At 35.5% G+C, this 21,096-nt stretch overlaps 1 protein-coding gene across 4 annotated transcripts in view; it reads right to left on the minus strand.

Moving 5' to 3' along the window:
- Nucleotides 1-2,665: 2,665 nt before the first annotated feature.
- The window catches only part of LOC137400979 (tRNA endonuclease ANKZF1-like), a 28,248-nt gene continuing 9,817 nt past the window's right edge, over nt 2,666-21,096 (minus strand). For 3 of the 4 annotated variants that reach the window (XM_068087320.1, XM_068087325.1, XM_068087336.1), the window contains exons 6-16: nt 20,244-20,374; nt 19,116-19,231; nt 18,189-18,336; nt 17,136-17,361; nt 16,617-16,859; nt 10,425-10,647; nt 10,124-10,235; nt 9,901-9,999; nt 9,364-9,444; nt 4,617-4,684; nt 2,666-3,313 (exon numbers count right to left, since the gene is read on the minus strand). In XM_068087320.1, coding sequence (XP_067943421.1) covers nt 3,202-3,313; nt 4,617-4,684; nt 9,364-9,444; nt 9,901-9,999; nt 10,124-10,235; nt 10,425-10,647; nt 16,617-16,859; nt 17,136-17,361; nt 18,189-18,336; nt 19,116-19,231; nt 20,244-20,374 — 1,559 coding nt within the window. In that variant the 3' untranslated portion in view covers nt 2,666-3,201. The remainder of the gene's footprint in view (nt 3,314-4,616; nt 4,685-9,363; nt 9,445-9,900; nt 10,000-10,123; nt 10,236-10,424; nt 10,648-16,616; nt 16,860-17,135; nt 17,362-18,188; nt 18,337-19,115; nt 19,232-20,243; nt 20,375-21,096) is intronic. The other variant, XM_068087330.1, reaches the window with a different exon arrangement.

Raw genomic sequence — 21,096 nt, forward strand, 5'->3', positions numbered from 1 at the left:
TTTTTCAAGTTGTTTAAAAATAATGAAGGAGATTTTTATGAACATGTGAAGTCAAGCCGAAATTCTAACAAACTGTTGAAACAGAGTAGTCTTGTAGACCATAAATCATAAAAAAAAAAATTTTTCAATGTACATTGAGCATATTTGTAGTTACATCTAATATTGTTGGTATGCACAAATTGTGAAGCGTAAAGTACATGTAGTTGGCAAAAGATAAAAAACAAGAAAACTTCGCAAAAGTTTAAATAATATGTGAGCCGCAAAACAGGACATGTAAAACATCATCCAGAGAACATGTGGGATAGACAGTAGACTTGCTGTACAGAGAAAACACAGGATAGACCTGAAGACTTGCTGTACAGAAAACATACGGAATAGACCTGGAGACTTACTGTACAGGGAACATACAGGATAGACTAGGAGACTTGCTGTACAGAGAACACACGGGATAGACCAGATTTCCTGTACAGAGAACATATGGGATAGACCAGGAGACTTGCTCTACAGAGAACATACGGGATATAGACTAGGAGACTTGCTGTACAGAGAACACACAAGATAGACTAGGAGACATGCCGTGCAGCTTCAAAAAAACTTTCAGCTGATGCACGTTTTTCATTATAAACTGTGTACTTGTTTTCAGCTTATGCAGTTCTGCAACAGTGAGTTCATTATCATAGCAGCAGTTTGGATTGTTTATACTGAATTAGAGCAATCTGGTTTCAGCGACAAGGTTTAATGTTTGGTGTTCTGAATTTAGAATACCTGTAGAATTAAATATGAACAAGTCAAGGTGGACTTACAAGGCCAACTGTACTCAAACATTAAGTCAGGGCCTGCTTATAAGATTCTGTCACGAGAATGTTTACCTGACTACTTGAAGAAGCCTCTCTGACTAGTTACAAAGTGCCTCAGAACAACCCTTGCCAGCTATATCCAGTCGCGATGAAAAAAGTTGACACAGCATCCAGAGGCCATCAAACTCTCAATGACAAAAACAAACGATCCACCAGACAACTGACAAGAGAAACAGGGAAACAACATCAATCCTACTAAACCTACCCCCAAACCACATACTCGAGCTAGTTAGCTTACCAAGCGGACACAGAAGAAGCCACTCTCTTCGGAAATCTGAGGCAGCAGTTTATCCAGCAACAGATGATTTGGTTAAATGCGAGGACTCACCTCTGGAACCCGTAAGTCAGTTGCATACCCATAAGAGATTCATTCTACTGTGAACATCTTTGAGGTCCTTCATGAACAATTATAGGATTAATGCATGTCCTATGAAAAATGTGAAGGCTAATTTAAATCTTTGACACTAGCTTGTAGTTCAGTATATTAATCCCTATATATCAGTATATTGATCTCTACATATCAGTATATCAATCCCACCCTATATATCAGTATATTAATCCCTCTCTATATATCAGTATATTAATCCCTCCCTATATATCAGTATATTAATCCCTATATATCAGTATGTGAATCCCTAGTTTTAAACCTCTCTATGAATCCCTCAAACAAGCTTGTAGAAAGCAATCATGAGCTGGTATAACGTAACACAAGCTAGCATCTTCAATAACCTACCAGCAAACAAGTATCAAGGCCGGGCAATTATTTCAACCTTGTATACTGTAGCAGCCAGCAAATACCAGGTGCTGGAAAACTATATCGCGCGAGTAGGGTAATTGTCTCTCCTGGCCATTCACATGTATCAACGACTGGAAAAGGGTGTCCTAAAATTTCTAACAGCGTTTTAATTCTGAGTTGTGCTCTCTATGATCAAGGGCTCAAGGGATGGAAATACAGCTATAGTCACTTCAGTAACCTATCAACCATCTATCAACCAAAAACCTTTAGTTGTTTTTATTTTCTCTCGTAATTTGCTTCAACTACACAAAACACTTTTCTCCATGATATGTAGTTTGAAACTTAAAATGGCAAATATTGTTATATGTTAAATACAAATCAATTTTCTGTCCGAAAACTTTTTTATTACTCGGGCAACGCCGGGTAGTACAGCTAGTTTACAATATATAAGTTTGTATTATAAAAGAACTACTAGTCGCAATGTACCACACCTATTGGTTATATACAAACTATTTACAATACGAAACATATATTAGCAAAATATATAGTTTACATTATACGACTCAAATAGAATTGTCTATTTCAACTACTTCTCATTTTACAACTACATGCATATGTTGTATATTGTAAAAAGTTAATATTTTATAAATAATTGCTGCTTATTTTAAATCAATTTTAATAGTCTTATTTGTAAGACTTATCTTACAAATAAGTCTATTAAATTGTACATACATATTAAATTGTGCCTAGGATCAACTTTTGCATTCTTTCCTGTATGCTTGCACTTGCATGTGAGCATGGTTTGAGATATGACAACTTGTCCATGTTACGCCTAATGTGTACTTGTACATGTACACAGGCAATGTTGAGAGTAAAACGACGCGTTCATGCTCAGCCAAATGTCTTTCAACTCAAATCTAAATTTACTCTAAGATGAGAAAACTATGATTCTTTTATGCCATCTATAGTAAGATGCAATTTTAAAAGCTAAACCTTATTGTTCCATGATTAGCTAAACATCTTCCACTTAACAAACTAAAACTGTTGGCTTGAAACTCTCTTCATATATTGATTAACGGGAGGACAAAAGCGTTTATTTTAAAATTGACAGAGCTAAATAAAAAACTCTTAAATTATTAGTTACACAATGCACATCATTTAGTGAAAACTTGAACAATGCTGCTTTATCTAAATTTTACATAGACTTGTTTTATCACAAATACAACTTCAAGTCTGTAGACAGGCATCTGTAGTCAGCCCCAACCACTCAATATAAATAATTAGTAAGCTTTGAGTTAGCTCTCCTCTCCCGAGGTAAAATAAAATTTACCTCGTCATCAACAATAAAAAAAACAAGTTGGCATATCAATGTTCAAAAATAGAGAAGAATGATTCTTAACAGATAGAGCATTATAATACAATCTAAATGAAATATTGAAATGTCAATTGTGTCCATCTGATCTTGCTATCAAAAACTTGCATTTTTACTAAATTTGACAGCAAAATGTAGCCGCTGTAGCCGTTCTATACATGAACAGAAATTGACTAGACTTATTTATCACCAGCACAAATCATGAATGAGGAGCTTCTGATTAGAATCAAGGAATCTCATCGGTTGGCAAGACGATGCTGTTTAAGACAAACTGGTGAGCAAAAAGTGTTGTTGGAATACTCAAAGGGCACCTTGCCTGTTATGTCACCTGCGCACTGATGACATCTACTGTAAAAGAAAACAATTCAATATTTATATCATCGGAGAGATACCCTATGGTAGAGAACATTTATACTATTGACGATTGGATGATTAAAATTTTATGTAAGAGGCTTGATATATTTAGACTTCCAAAGCATGATGACAACCCAGGAGCACAGACCTTCCAGACTAGATTTGATAGTTAGCGATGATAAGCACTAAGATCTAGTCATGCTCAGGAACTTTTTTATTTTTAATCGGATAACCCACAGGTAAGTGTTTAAAAGTTTGGTTCTCAGGAAGTAGACCGAGTCTTAAACTAAATATTTTAGCAACCTGGCAAGATGCGTGTAGCGGGATGCGTGTAGCGGGATGCGTGTAGCGGGATGCGTGTAGCGGGATGCGTGTAGCGGGAGGCGTGTAGCGGGAGGCGTGTAGCGGGATGCGTGTAGCGGGATGCGTGTAGCGGGATGCGTGTAGCGGGATGCGTGTAGCGGGATGCGTGTAGCGGGATGCGTGTAGCGGGATGGGTGTAGCGGGATGCGTGTAGCGGGATGCGTGTAGCGGGATGCATGTAGCAGGTTAGGGGGAGAAAGAGAGGGCGGGAGAAAGAGAGGGCGGGAGAAAGGGAGGGCGAGAGAAAGGGAGGGCGGGAGAAAGGGAGGGCGGGACAAAGAGAGGGCAAGACAAAGAGAGGGCGGGACAAAGAGAGGGCGGGACAAAGAGAGGGCGGAAGAAAGAGAGGGCGGGAGAAAGAGAGGGCGGGGAAAAGAGAGGGCGGGGAAAAGAGAGGGCGGGGAAAAGAGAGGGCGGGAAAAAGAGAGGGCGGGAAAAAGAGAGGGCGGGAGAAAGAGAGGGCGGGAAAAAGAGAGGGCGGGAGAAAGAGAGGGCGGGAGAAAGAGAGGGCGGGAAAAAGAGAGGGCGGGAAAAAGAGAGGGCGGGAGAGAGAGGGTGGGAGCGGGTGGGCGCGAGAGACACACATAATGACAAAGTGGGATTTGTTAATAAATACTAAGATCTTTGAGCATCAACAAGCTAGGCAGAGTTGCTAGTCTCCAGTACAGAGAAATGTTGCAGGCCAGGAGAAGATAACACCATACTGTAGCTGAGGAAGCCAACCTCTCAACACCCATTATCATTCCCTTCAACGCATACCCGTGTGCTAGACGTGTTACATACAGGCCTAGCAATGTATGTGCTTAGACTTTAATGTTGGAGAACTTCTATAAAAGCTGAAAAAGTGGCTAGAAGCAAGACACCGGCTAATGTCTGCTCTTAATTTTTTGAGAAAAGAAATGCGTAATGAGACGGAATTTGAACAAGGCCATACCTTAAAACAACTTTAGAGTTATCCCTCCCCATGGAATCTAGAATCCTCCGTTCAGCCGCCAGGGCCCTCTACAAGCACAGCATACACTAATTGTAACTGTAAGCCTATCAAAGGTGTAAAACCGTTCTCACTCTTGAAAGGTGTGCGAGTGAATAGCAAGAGGTGAGACAGGGAAATGTCCTCAAATTTGTAAGCAAACTCCTTGCTCTTCTCACAAGTCAAGCAAGGTCAGAGGTCAGGTACTCTTAGTAATAACCATTGGCTGATTTTTTATTAGGTCTATAAACCACAAAGATAGAAATAACATTTTCATTCTAAGTAAATAGAAATTGTGATTATAAATTATTATCAGTTTTAATCTTGACTATAATAAGAGCCGTGTCCGCCCGTCCCTCATCACAGGAATCAAACTGGATAGCCGGATTCCCAGCCAAACTTGCTACCACCTTTCCACCATTAGGAATAATTTTGTACATAGCTATTACACAGAATGATCTCCTATGTCGCACAGTATTGTCAGCGTCTCAGTAATAAATAATTTCTGATCCCAACGCATTAACGTAAAAGGTCAGAGATGATCATATTTACTGTTCAGTGATCGACAGATGAACTGATCTAGTTACTCCTATCTTTCAGGCAGCTGCTAATTATGGACAATTGGTCTTTCATTCCTCACTTATCGGCCATCAATAACTGATGTGTGACGAAACCTTTCAAAGCAAAATATGTTAAAATAGTGTTGGAGCTGCCCTCTGGAGGTAAGGAACATATGAATGGTGATCGCGTATAAACATATGCGACAACCGTTTCATATGAACTTTGGACAGAATTTGTGGAACTGAGCAAATATTCTACTTTGGCTTACAAAGTGATTCTCAATGTATGACACCTAAAAGTTCCCCAAAACATTATAGATTTACAATATTATACATCGATAATAATCAACTTATACAATATTATACATCGATAATATTGTAAATCAGTACAAACGTGCTGCAGTTCTGCTTCAAATGGGTTGGTTTTACAGCGCTCAAATAATATTAAGCTATAGAGGTGGAACGAGACAGGTTTTTTAAGCTCGAGACGAGACTCGAGACACTGTCTTGTAAAAATTCGAGACTCGAGACACGAGACAGTAAAATAATGAGCATTTGGTGATGATTTCACTACACAAGTACTAGCTACTTGGTATATATAAAATTAATAAAACTCTTTTTAAATTGAATTTTCACCTGGTGTAAACGATTTAAATACAACATTTTAATAGTGATATGCATGTAGTTTTTGTAAACAAAAGTGACACAAACAGCTCTAAAATACCGAAGTTATATATTCTAAGAATTTTGAGCTTGATTGATCATAATTATTATAAACATATTGCTTTGTACATGTATATTTTTACCATCTATTGAATAGTTCTTACTTTTTAATGTAATGTGTAATGAAACCGATAGCCGTCGCTCTACAAAGAAATACCGCAACTAAAAGAACACGCGATAACACTTTCATTCTTATCGTTTCATTAATGTTAAGTTTTGTTTGTGTATTAGCTGTAGTATGTGAATTATATTTAAATGGTACTCATGAAATTATATTAATTACTGTATACATGCACATGTATATTCTTATATTGAGCTAACAAAACGTCATTGTTAACCGAACACGGACTATGGTCGACACGGCCTTTCGTTCGTTTCTCTGTGTCCGGGCAAGTTTTACCCGCGATTGGTAGTATATACGTAAAAGAGGCCCAAATTTTATGAAGGGCAGTTGGTGTTTAGACACGATACGATAAAATACAGACATTTTACCCGCAAAAGTCTAATTTATTAAATTGGATTATCCGAAGAGTAATTAGATACGACCCGGTATCTGTTTTAAGGACACAGAACCGAACTAAAAAATAACAGGGCCGTTGTCCGGACTACATGATTAGACTCAGTTGCCAACATAATCAGTAGCAACAGGTAGTAACGGACCGGGTATAACTTTAAAGGCAGTTGCCCGCAATCCATTACAATATATGGAGTTGTTGCTACCGCAAGAAGCCATGTTTTAACAACCGTGCGCAGGCGCTTTAGTTCTATTTCCTGTCTCGAGTTTGGCAATAGTTAAGTCGAGACGAGACCGATACGAGACAGGTCGATACTCGAGACGTCTCGTGTCTCGTTCCACCTCTATTAAGCTATACTACATAATAATATTAAGCTATAGTACATAATAATATTAAGCTATAGTACATAATAATATTAAGCTATACTACATAATAATATTAAGCTATACTACATAATAATATTAAGCTATACTACATAATAATATTAAGCTATACTACATAATAATATTAAGCTATACTACATAATAATATTAAGCTATAGTACATAATAATATTAAGCTATACTACATAATAATATTAAGCTATACTACATAATAATATTAAGCTATAGTACATAATAATATTAAGCTATACTACATAATAATATTAAGCTATAGTACATAATAATATTAAGCTATAGTACATAATAATATTAAGCTATAGTGCATAATAATATTAAGCTATACTACATAATAATATTAAGCTATAGTACATAATAATATTAAGCTATACTACGTAATAATATTAAGCTGACTACGTAATAATATTAAGCTGTACTGCGTGATAATATTAAGCTATAGTACATAATAATATTAAGCTATACTACGTAATAATATTAAGCTATACTACATAATAATATTAAGCTATACTACATAATAATATTAAGCTATACTACGTAATAATATTAAGCTGACTACGTAATAATATTAAGCTATACTACGTGATAATATTAAGCTATACTACGTGATAATATTAAGCTATAGTACATAATAATATTAAGCTATACTACGGAATAATATTAAGCTGACTAAGCATCTTAAGACCAATTCATTATAAAACCATGAGAAAGTCTATATATATAGGTATATCTTGTAAGCAGAAAATTAATATGAAAAAAAAAGCCTGAAACTGGTGAAAGTGGATAAGCTAAATAAAACTGTATAAAACATCCAACAAATGAAAAAAAAAAATGTTCATATATGCCATAAAACTTCTAATTCAACTTCACCTCCATTTGACCACCACTATAGGAGAAAGGGTAAAAAATAGAGCGCTACCTGTTAATCAAACGCCACTGCTATTTGATCGCCACTTCTATTCGACCGCCATTATTTGGCATTCTTGATCTTTACGAACCCATAATAGTGATCTATAGAAAGGTGCCCACAAAACCATACTAATAATGATTCGATTACATCAATAACAAATTATTCAATCGTTGTTTCTGTTCATATCAAAGTTTGTTTTCCAACTCAGTCTTTGTAATTTCTTCGTTAAAACTTTGAATACAAGACCATAGAAATAATTAGTCACTGTATCAGGCTAATAGTAGTTTCTTGTTTGATTACCGTGGTCTACAGTTTACATATACGGTGGTATATGAACAAATATTTTTGGGTTAAAAGTTCTGCTTAGCGAGTCAAACTTTTACGTGTTGCATTTATGCTAAATGCAACGCTTAAAGGTTCTGCTCTGCGAAAAAACTAGTTTGCACGCTAATATTGACTAGTTCAACAGTGCAGAAGAAAAGCTGAGGTCAGAAAACAGTGTGGAAGGTATTAGGCAGCCTGAAGAAAGTTTTCATTTCATTGAAGGCAACTATTAGAACGCAAGCAAATGATGCAAATATTTTTGTTTCAAAAATGCCAACTTTTGTTTTGGTATGTATTTTAGGTATGGTTTGTTTATGTCACCTGTTCTTCAATATATATATTTGTAGCATTTGATAGATTACTATTACATACATGTAACTTATAAATTTGCAAATTTATAGCCTATCATTTGATAGCATCCTTACAGTTATCTTAATTCAGCTTACAATGGATCGATGCTCAAAACGCCTCTTCTAATGCACATAAAAAACCAGTTTGCTGCAAACTATAGCAAATGTATCAACGAATGCAATGAGCTTTCATAGCTAACATATACTATGTATATATATACAGTATATATATACTATATATATAGTATATATATACAATATATATACTATATATACAATATATATAGTATATATACAGTATATATACCATATATATATTGTATATATATACTATATGCTATATATATACTATATATATACTACATATATACTATATATATACTATATATACTACATATATACTATATATATACTACATATATAGTATATATAGTATAGATATTGTATATATTTACTATATATACAGTATATATAGTATATATATAGTATATATATACTATATATAGTATATATATTGTATATATATATACTATATACACAATATATATATACAATATATAGTATATATATACTGTATATATACTATATATATTGTATATATAGAGTGTATATATAGTTACATATTTGTATTTGTTGAAGTATTCATCATTAATATAAATAAACTAACTGCAGTATATTCTTATAATAATATTTGCTCCTACATACAATGATATTAACCTGTAATAAAAATGTAATGAATCGACTAGCTATATCGCAGATTGACTGCTAAATTGAATGGCTGTTGTAATATTGGGGAGGAAGTGAGGACAGTGGTATAAGTTATATTGTAAGCGGTCGATTGCCTAGCACAACAGGAATCATCCAACCATAAATCAACTTACTGAAAACAAATGCTGATCATTGCTTAGTTGCCAAAATAAAAATAGTCTAACCTTTTCTCTGTCACTGAGGGCTAAAAATCTAGCTTTTTCCTCTTCTTCTTTGCGAGTTAATGCTGCCTCAGCTTTTTTAATCTTTAACAAAGACAACAATATTGAAGCGAGATATGCCAAGGTCACTAGTATTTTCCTCATGCTGTTTCCATCAACGCAGAGATTATCAACATAGAGAAATATGACTTGGTTTGTACGAAATGTAACCGATCAATAGGGACTAGGACAGCTGTCCTTCAATGGCTTATTGAGGCATGTAGTGGTGAGATAGCCAATCACGACCAACTATAAACTGATAAAGCCTCAGTACAAACCAACTATAAACTGATAAAGCCTCAGTACAAACCAACTATAAACTGATAAAGCCTCAGTACAAACCAAACTAAAGCAATTAAATGACATTTTTTAAAGCAATTAATAAATTGAGATGTTGAATTGAACCGAGCAGAGGCAGATGAAGTATAACAGATAATAGCTGTTGACTCTATTTACGCCGAAGGAACTCAAGGTTTTCTCCAAACAAAGTAAACTATGAACCTTTTGCTGTTCTTTCCGTTTCTGATTCATCTGTTTTGCTTTCTTCTGCTTTTTAGCATTTTTAACCTCTGCTTCTTCCAAAGTGAGTGGACCGGGAATCTGTTTAACAAAGAGAAGACCTCTAGGTGATGACTCTATATAACTACATCGGTATAGAGTTTTTATACATGTAGTCTATAAACTAGCCTGTGGTCTAATTCATTTCGCATCATATTCTACATACCTTCGCTTTTTCGTAGTCATACTTTTCAGGGAACTCTGCCATAAACAGCCTGAACTGGTCTCTGATTGTTGTGTTTTTGGTGCTTAAATATGGCACAACCTTCTTACCATCACTATATGAAAACATGGCATTTTTGAAACAGCACATAATATCTCTGAATATTAAAATATAAAATACAAATATTTTATAATCGCAATGCGTCTCACAGAGTTGCTATAAAGTGATGAGAAATGACAAGAGCTCATATGGTCTCCAGTTTTTAAATATTCTTACTGACAGGGCCGAAAAAGAAATAACAGACCTGACAGATGGGTCGCAGCCCATCTCTAAAAGAGGCCTTATTAAGCTAGGGTGAGTGTTCTCTGCTGCTATGTGTAACAATGTCTTTCCCTCCTTGTTCACCGGTAGACTTGCCACTGCTGACAAATCAGTGCACTCATCGGATGTCTCCGTTACCAGAACTTGGAGCTTCTGATCATCTCCAAGTAGGCATGCCGTATAAAACTCACTTTGCCTCACAAATTCTAAAATATTATAAGGGTCTAAGCCTCTAAGGTAAACAAATTGAAAAAAATCACTGAACTCAAAAAATTTGCAAAATAATTAATAGCTGCACAAGAACTGCCTCACTTTAAAGAAATTTAAATGCCGTCACAGTTTTAGATGTCTAGTTTTAGATGTCTAGTATGACTGACTCATCATTTATGTTGTATTGATTTCTAACTTATATTTCAACTTGAGAAAATTTACAATAGTAACTTGTTTCAACGGTTTGCTTCGTATAAATAATCAGATATTTTATACATGCTGAAAGCACATATTTCAGTTACTCCGCTTTGTTATGTTTGACTTGACCAATCAAAATAACCAGTCTAGATAAATAACCACAGTCTAACCATTATTCATCAAGGTAAATAAATTACCACAGTCTAACTGTTATTCACCAAGATAAAAGACCACAGTCTAACTATTATTCACCAAAGTAAATGACCACATTCTAACTATTATTCACCAAGGTAAATTACCAGTCTAACTATTATTCACCAAAGTAAATGACCACAGTCTAACTATTATTCACCAAGATAAATTACCACAGTCTAACTATTATTTACCAAAGTAAATGACCACAGTCTAACTATTATTTACCAAGGTAAATGACCAGTCTAACTATTATTCACCAAAGTAAATGACCACATTCTAACTATTATTCACCAAGGTAAATTACCAGTCTAACTATTATTCACCAAAGTAAATGACCACAGTCTAACTATTATTCACCAAGATAAATTACCACAGTCTAACTATTATTTACCAAAGTAAATGACCACAGTCTAACTATTATTCACCAAGGTAAATGACCAGTCTAATTATTATTCACCAAGGTAAATTACCATAGTCTAACTATTATTCATCAAGGTGAATAACCAGTCTAACTATTATTCACCAAGGTAAATTACCAGTCTAACTATTATTCAGCAAGGTAAATTACCAGTCTAACTTTTATTCATTAAGGTAAATTACCAGTCTAACTATTATTCGCCAAAGTAAATGACTAGTCTAACTATTATTCACCAAGATAAATGACCAGTCTAACTATTATTCACCAAAGTAAATGACCAGTCTAACTATTATTCACCAAAGTAAATGACCAGTCTAACTATTATTCACCAAGGTAAATTACCAGTCTAACTATTATTCACCAAAGTAAATGACCAGTCTAACTATTATTCAGCAAGGTAAATTACCAGTCTAACTTTTATTCATTAAGGTAAATTACCAGTCTAACTATTATTCGCCAAAGTAAATGACCAGTCTAACTATTATTCACCAAGGTAAATTACCAGTCTAACTATTATTCACCAAAGTAAATGACCACAGTCTAACTATTATTCACCAAGGTAAATGACCATAGTCTAACTATTATTTACCAAGATAAAAGACCACAGTCTAACTATTATTTACCAAGATAAAAGACCACAGTCTAACTATTATTCACCAAAGTAAATGACCAGTCTAACTATTATTCACCAAGGTAAATGACCACAGTCTAACTATTATTCATCAAGGTAAATGACTAGTCTAACTATTATTCACCAAAGTAAATGACCACAGTCTAACTATTATTCACCAAAGTAAATGACTAGTCTAACTATTATTCACTAAGGTAAATGACCACAGTCTAACTATTATTCACCAAGGTAAATGACCATAGTCTTACTATTATTCACCAAAGTAAATGATCACAGTCTAACTATTATTCACCAAACTAAGTGACCAGTCTAAATATTATTCACCAAAGTAAATGACCACAGTCTAACTATTATTCACCAAGGTAAATGACCATAGTCTAACTATTATTCACCAAGGTAAATGACCATAGTCTAACTATTATTTACCAAGATAAAAGACCACAGTCTAACTATTATTTACCAAGATAAAAGACCACAGTCTAACTATTATTCACCAAAGTAAATGACCAGTCTAACTATTATTCACCAAGGTAAATGACCACAGTCTAACTATTATTCATCAAGGTAAATGACTAGTCTAACTATTATTCACCAAAGTAAATGACCACAGTCTAACTATTATTCACCAAAGTAAATGACTAGTCTAACTATTATTCACTAAGGTAAATGACCACAGTCTAACTATTATTCACCAAGGTAAATGACCATAGTCTTACTATTATTCACCAAAGTAAATGACCACAGTCTAACTATTATTCACCAAACTAAGTGACCAGTCTAAATATTATTCACCAAAGTAAATGACCACAGTCTAACTATTATTCACCAAGGTAAATGACCATAGTCTAACTATTATTCACCAAGGTAAATGACCATAGTCTAACTATTATTCACCAAGGTAAATGACCATAGTCTAACTATTATTCACCAAGGTAAATGATCACAGTCTGAGCGAAGTAAAAATTGCGGTGAGAAATTTCTCCTTCTGCTAGTGTAGAAAACTCTAAATCTTATAATCCCGACTTAACAATGGTTTCTGTGATCATGACACATATTGTCTTATCTCTTCCCAGGTTTTCCTAAGCTCATTCACTTCGCCTTTCAAAAAGTACTAAAAAAACTAACCGCAACTTAATGACTGTACAATAGCTTTGGTGTTATTGATTTATGTCGACAGCTTTTCTCTGTTTTTGGTGATCACTTCCGCTGGGTTTAGTGTAAATGATTACGGTAATTTAATGTTAAGTTAAGGGAGCACGCACCTTCAATATGAATTTAAATCAATTTTATCACTTTTTCAACACAGCAAGATATATGCTGCAAAACAAAATTCTGTCTAAAATAAATTAAAACTAAAATGTATCTTCACTATTATAAGAGCGGTGTCTGTCTGTCTGTCTGGCCGAAGCCAGAAATACAAGTTAGGATAAAGCATCGCTTTTAATGAGACTCCAACACGTGACCTTCAGCCTGGTAGAATATATGATAGGGTACCAGTATATATGATAGAGGTAACGCACTAGACAGCCAGGGTACTAGTATATATGATAGAGGTAACACACTAGACAGCCAGGATACTGGTATATATGATAGAGGTAACACACTAGACAGCCAGGGTACTAGTATACTGCCCATGTCTGACAAAACACTGTATCTCATAAATTGCAAACTTTCGGTAAATGAGCAAAACGTGTTTAGCATCAGCCACGGCTTACGGTTGCTCGAGCCTAGTAAAGTTATATACCATTCTATCCAGAAGAGTGCACTCTACTCACTGAGCATTCTCAAAATTTTTTCCAAACTCTTTTTTTGCAAAAATAATAATGATAAAGTGTTTTGCCCGACAATCACTAATTGCTGTACTTTATCCCCATTGTCTGACATAACAACGCATCACTCTGATGCAGTGTTTCTCCAGACAATTAGCTATTTATTAGATGATGAACATAACTGAAACAACACTTTATGTTTACATTTAATGGTTTGATCCAGCTTACTACAGACCAAATTCATGTACAACTATTTATTTTCAACAATTGCGATGTAACATGAAATAACTTGTAATAAAAATAATAATAAAACACAAAAAATAACTTGCAATTCTAGTTCTGCAGTTTGTCGTACAATGTGGTACAAAATCTACAGTTTGTCATGCCACGTTGGGCACTTTTTTAAACTATATTTTCAACAATCATCTAATGCATGTAGATCACCGTGTGTCAGCACTTAGTCATCCTGTGAGGTAAGATCAGGTACAGCTGAAGCATTAAGGTTGGACCAAAATCTATGTCTATTCGTTGGCATCGGTGGGCAAAGTTTTGCAACAATGTCAGTTTTCTTCTCAGCAGTAATGCCCCTTGGCCTCTCTCTCATCATTAATGGTTCGTCAGTTAGACTGTGCTTTTTTCAAGAAATCCAACTCTTGAAACTGAGATTGATCGTGCGATTTCTTGAGCCAAACTGATGAGCTGTTCTTTAGAAACTGATTCACTCTGCATTCAGCTAGGCGGGGGCGATCTTTACTTAACTTTGCTTGACTTTGTCCTTCGACAAAGCGACGAAAATCTTCATTGACAGGAACCAGCACTGATGTTTTCGAAACCCTGCTCGCATACTCTCTGAAGTCATTAAAGTCGTATACATTTTTCATGGCCTTCATTTCTCTTTCTACACCAGCATGCACTGTGTCTGCTGACATGAAGGTGTGCCCAGCCTCAAGGTACTTGAAGGTGACTGTGTCAGCTTGCATTTTTCCAGAATTCATAAGACTTACCATCGCAGTTATTAAATTCCAATTTTTGTTCGGCGCAGCACAATTGTCCATAAAATAAACAATATCATCATAACCTCGATCGACTTCCAGTGCTTTCATGTATATAGATGTTATCTCTTCACATCTTCGTCCAGCCAGACCTTCATGCCAGACAACACAAATGTTTTTGGCTCTGGAAAAATATGCTTTCACTGGTGCAAACGTTTCATTGAAAGCAATGATGCGTTTTGTGAAGCAAACCGTTTTAACACCTGGCAATCCTGGCAGCATTATGACCTTTTGTAAGTCAATGCTTCAAACGATTTTGCCTTCCTTTAATTTACTACTCTCATTTTTGTATTCACTCCTGGCCAGTGTGTATTGTGCCTTATGTTTGGCTTTTCTTTCGCACAAGCTACAGTCAGTTCTACAGATACCGGTGCTCTCATCGGTGTCATAGTGAGTGCGTTAAGATGCATTGTTTTGTCAGACATAACGTCTTGATGCAACAGTGATGCATTGTTTCACCAGGGTTGAAACTACCCTAATGAATGATTTTTGAGCCAAAATATTTTAGGACAAGATAGGGAACACTATTTAGATGTGAAATATGTAAAAAAGTGAAAATTGAAAATTGTTGAGATACAGTGTTTTGCCAGACATGGGCAGTATATATGATAGAGGTAACACACTAGACAGCCAGGATACTGGTATATATGATAGAGGTAACACACTAGACAGCCAGGATACTAGTATATATGATAGAGGTAACACACTAGACAGCCAGGGTACTAGTATATATGATAGAGGTAACACACTAGACAGCCAGGATACTGGTATATATGATAGAGGTAACACACTAGACAGCCAGGGTACTAGTATATATGATAGAGGTAACACACTAGACAGCCAGGATACTGGTATATATGATAGAGGTAACACACTAGACAGCCAGGGTACTAGTATATATGATAGAGGTAACGCACTAGACAGCCAGGGTACTAGTATATATGATAGAGGTAACACACTAGACAGCCAGGATACTGGTATATATGATAGAGGTAACACACTAGACAGCCAGGGTACTAGTATATATGATAGAGGTAACGCACTAGACAGCCAGGGTACTAGTATATATGATAGAGGTAACACACTAGACAGACAGGGTACTAGTATATATGATAGAGGTAACACACTAGACAGCCAGAATACTAGTATATATGATAGAGGTAACACACTAGACAGCCAGGGTACTAGTATATATGATAGAGGTAACGCACTAGACAGCCAGGGTACTAGTATATATGATAGAGGTAACGCACTAGACAGCCAGGGTACTAGTATATATGATAGAGGTAACTATATACGTCATTTTCGTTCACAAGTGCAGCAAGAGAGAAACGATATTTTTAAGGCCAACTATGATATTCTCGTTATTCAAATCAAATTTGAGAACTTGCACTGATTTTATGCTTTACTTTATATGAAATTGTTTACGTAATATGAAACAAAAACTTCACATAAATAATTTATGGTAACTGGAATTTGCATAAAAGGAGGTTTACGTGATAGAAACATCTTCTGTATATCAAATATTTTCTGATATTACTAAATCAGAAAAATCTAGTAAATATTTTGGCTGGGTTTGAAGAAGGTTTTTATTACCCTTTGTAAACCAAATCTCTGCAAACTGAAAAGCTGACTAAAAGACCAAAATGCAGGCTGCATACTAGAAACCAGAGATAAAATTCACTAAAGCAAACTTCAGTACCAAGTTTCGGAGGAGCGATCAGCTTGGAACATTCTTTAGACTTCACTGATGATTTCACTCGTTCAAAACCTTTGCTAAAATCTCTATCTTCAACTGGTTCACAGGAGCTCTCCACTTCTTGATCCTTGAAGCGCTCACTAACTACTTTCTGGTGAACAACTATCTGTGTATCCCTTTGTTGCATTTGCTGTGTAACAGTTACTGTTGGTTTGTTTTTGTCAGCCAACTCTGGGGCAGGAGCAGCTAAAAGTCATTGAATAATAGAGTGTACTACCAGGGCAGCAGCGCTGCTAACATTTACTAAGAAATTGCTCTGACAAACTATCACATCGCGTGAGTAATTTTTTTAGCAATGCAAAATATTGTTAATAAGAGCAACATCCTGAATGTATCTCTGGAATCCTGGAAATTGGATATAGTTCTACGTGCCGGCAATCTGGGATGCCAGTTTTTGACAAACTTGAGAAAAGACGATAATTGTTTGAAAAAGCAAATCTCATAATAGGCAAAGATGCTTACCTGTTATAGAAAGCGTACTGAGCTCTGAATGCACTCGAAGGACTTCTTTAAATGTTGGCCGACGAGTTGGAAATGGAATAATTCTAATGCGCGGATCTTGTTTGTCAAAATGGGCTTTCTCCTTCTTGTTGAAAAGGTAGTGATAGCATTGGATGGGCACTTTGAGAAAGATCCGGTGGCAACGATCTATGTACGATTGCCATGATTGCAAAAGGGTAGTTATTTCCTATAAAAAAAGCGATAACTAAAAAGCATGAGAAGACAACTTCTAAAGCAACACACTTAGAAAACATGAAACAAGCACCTGAAGTTATACCCGAAACTCGGAGCTAATGAGAGCCTAACAGTAGCGCTCATTCCTCAAACAGCCTGACATATGAGCATCTTTAGAAATGCACTAAGAATCAAGCTAATGTTTATTCCCACAGTGAATTCACTAACTCTAAAATCTTACGGGTTTATGTCCTTTACGTTTAATTTAAAAATGTTTTACTTATACATTGTATTATGTAGACGTAGATCCTACTGCTTATAGAGTTATGCGCCACCCATTTATGACTTTAAAGTTGATGTCTTTCAAGTTTATGATCTATACATCTATGAGTGACAGGATGATGTAATGCGGGCTAATGATCCATAGACATATGATATGTAGGCTCATAAGTTCGTTTGTCACCTGATATGTCATGTAGGTATAAGTTCCACAGATTTACATCCAGTGAATTTAGGCCCTAAAGATATATTGCCAATCTATGACATATATAATATGATCTGTAACTTCAATCAGTAACTAGATGTCTATGGATGTCTATGAAAGCACTCTGCTAAGTAAAAGCTTATTTAGAGCTTTCAACAAACACCAGGATCTGATGATGATGAGGTTGGCTGTTGCTGACATACTTGACCCACAGGACGAGTGCAGTTGCCATTTTAGATTTACATCTACTGCTCGCACCAGATTTATTCAACGAAACATTCTAAACAGTTGGAAATAGTCTATAATATCAAACTCAGGCTGAGGTAGTGTCATTGTCAAGTAAATGCAAACAGCACCTGCGCTAAAGCAGCCTCATTATATCTCCTCAAGTTTGCACCAGCTGATTGAGCATGAGACCCTTTCTTATCATGCTGTGACTGTGAAGTACCACACTTGGCTCTCACCACATATCTGTGGAATGTCTTGTGTTCTATCACCTTATCCCTGCAAAACTGTCTAACATCAGTTCACCAGAGCAAATAGTTGAATTATATGTTAGAATGAAACAACAAGATGGTGTATCTTTGATATCTCCATAAAATATCAACTGTATTAGACATATGTAAAGTATATTTACACAATGCACTCTTATGAAAAATTTATTATATTTAAAAAACTGTATATATGCAACGAATATATGCAATCTTCTTATAATCTCCGTTTATATACATATATATCATTAGATGAGTATTTCCATTCAGCCAACACGAACAATTAGGAATTAGCTGTTACATCTGATCAACTGACTTTCTGCATTATTCATTGATGATTGTGAACGCCGGTCTAGTCAATGGCTACTACTCGATAATAATTATCATTTTTAATGGCTATTAATAAATTATCACTCATTTAACAGTTATCTTTAATATCATGCAACATTTATTATTATAGTTTTTAGTCTCTAACATAACGTGATCGCTGGGTCAGCCAATGATTGAGAACCTTGGAATATCGGATGAGGAGATACGAGGAGTTGTTTACAGATGACAACTCTTCGTCAGAGAGTCTTAGCCTACTGCTAGCTAACTATTTACAACTGAATGGTTGAGCCTTGAGACTCACAGGATGATTTGTTATAGCGCTGCAGATACTTGGCTACGTATCTAATTAAGCCTCTTGCCACACTGTTTCACCTTAACCTGACCTTGACCTGTTGCTGTAGGTGGAATACATGGCTAAAAGTAATCAGAATGTTTTACAAAATACAATATTACATTTCATACCCTTCAAAGACGGCTATAGCGAAGTGACCGCCAGCCATCATAGCGATTATCCATGTATCATGGGCAGGCAGCTGCTTAATTCTGCTGATGATATCTCCTGCATCTACAGGGTGCTCCTGAAAAAGAAAGTTAAAACGCAGATTATATAGTAGCAGCCTCACAGATAAGCACAAATTAGTTAAGAGAAATGCGCTAGAAGTACTCTAGATTACAAAATAGAGCTGTGGGCAAGGCCAATATGGTATGACTACTACATACGGATATCAAAGTCCTAGAAGCAAAACCTAACAGCTTAAATCAGCACAGTTATAGACACTCGTGTGCAGAACACCCCTATAGGTTGGAGCGTTTTGTGTATGCAGCATTCTTCAGACCCAAATGCCCCACAGTACAATATCTCATAACCTTCATAAGTGCAGTACTGTGTAAATTGAGGCTCTTGTAGGTGCGGTATTATATAGGACCAGGTATCCAATAGGCCAGTATCACGTAAATACTTTGGCCCTTCGATGCAGTATTACAGACATTCCTAAGTAAGATGAGTAAACTATTACACGTATTCAAAGTATGTAGAGCAAATGTACAGCATTACGTCGGTTCACAACTTTATAGATACAGTATACGTAGTACTGATATAGTATTAAATAAGACTGATACAGTATTACATAATACTGATACAGTATTACATAATATTGATACAGTATTACATAATACTGATACAGTATTACATAGAACTGATACAGTACTACATAATACTGATACAGTATTACATAATACTGATACAGTATTACATAGTACTGATACAATATTACAGAGTACTGATACAGTATTACATAGAACTGATACAGTATTACATAATATTGATACAGTATTACATAATACTGATACAGTATTACATAATACTGATACAGTATTACATAGTACTGATACAATATTACAGAGTACTGATACAGTATTACATAATACTGATACAGTATTGCATAATATTGATACAGTATTACATAATACTGATACAGTATTACATAATACTGATACAGTATTACTTAGTACTAATACAGTATTGCGTAATACTGATACAGTATTACATATACTCTACCTACGAAATTTGAGACTGAAATCTATGAGCACCTTTTTGCCAAAGAGAACTGCTCGGTAGAGGGATAGGATCTGGCCATCAGCCATCTTTAAACAGACCACCGACTTTGTAGATGCCAACATTACATTCTCAGCTTCAGTCATTTCATTATCTTCAGTGGATTCTGAATGAGAAACAGCATCAAACTGCATTAGCTATCACACTGGTAACACAACTACATTTACTATAATATCAATAAGCTATCATACTGGTAACACAACTGCCCTCGCTAATGTATCAATAAGCTATCACACTAGTAACACAAGTACCTTTGCTAACGTATCAATAAGCTATCACACTGGTAACACAACTACCCTTGCTAACGTATCAATAAGCTATCACACTGGTAAAACAACTACCCTTGCTAACATATCAATACACTATCACACTGGTAACACAACTACCCTTGCTAATGTATCAATAAGCTAACACACTAGTAACACAACTACCCTTGCTAACGTATCAATACACTATCACACTGGTAACACAACTACCCTTGCTAACGTATCAATACACTATCACACTGGTAACACAACTACCCTTGCTAACGTATCAATAAGCTATCACACTGGTAAAACAACTACCCTTGCTAACATATCAATACACTATCACACTGGTAACACAACTACCCTTGCTAATGTATCAATAAGCTATCACACTGGTAACACAAGTACCCTTGCTACAGTATCAATAAGCTATCACACTGGTAACACAACTACCCTTGCTAACGTATCAATAAGCTATCACACTGGTAACACAAGTACCCTTGCTAACGTATCAATAAGCTATCACACTGGTAACACCACCTACAGTATATTCCATGTAACCTTAGAACAGTTGTTGCCT

This window comes from Watersipora subatra, chromosome 1, assembly GCF_963576615.1.
Source record: "Watersipora subatra chromosome 1, tzWatSuba1.1, whole genome shotgun sequence".
NCBI classification, from domain to species: Eukaryota; Metazoa; Bryozoa; class Gymnolaemata; order Cheilostomatida; family Watersiporidae; genus Watersipora; species Watersipora subatra.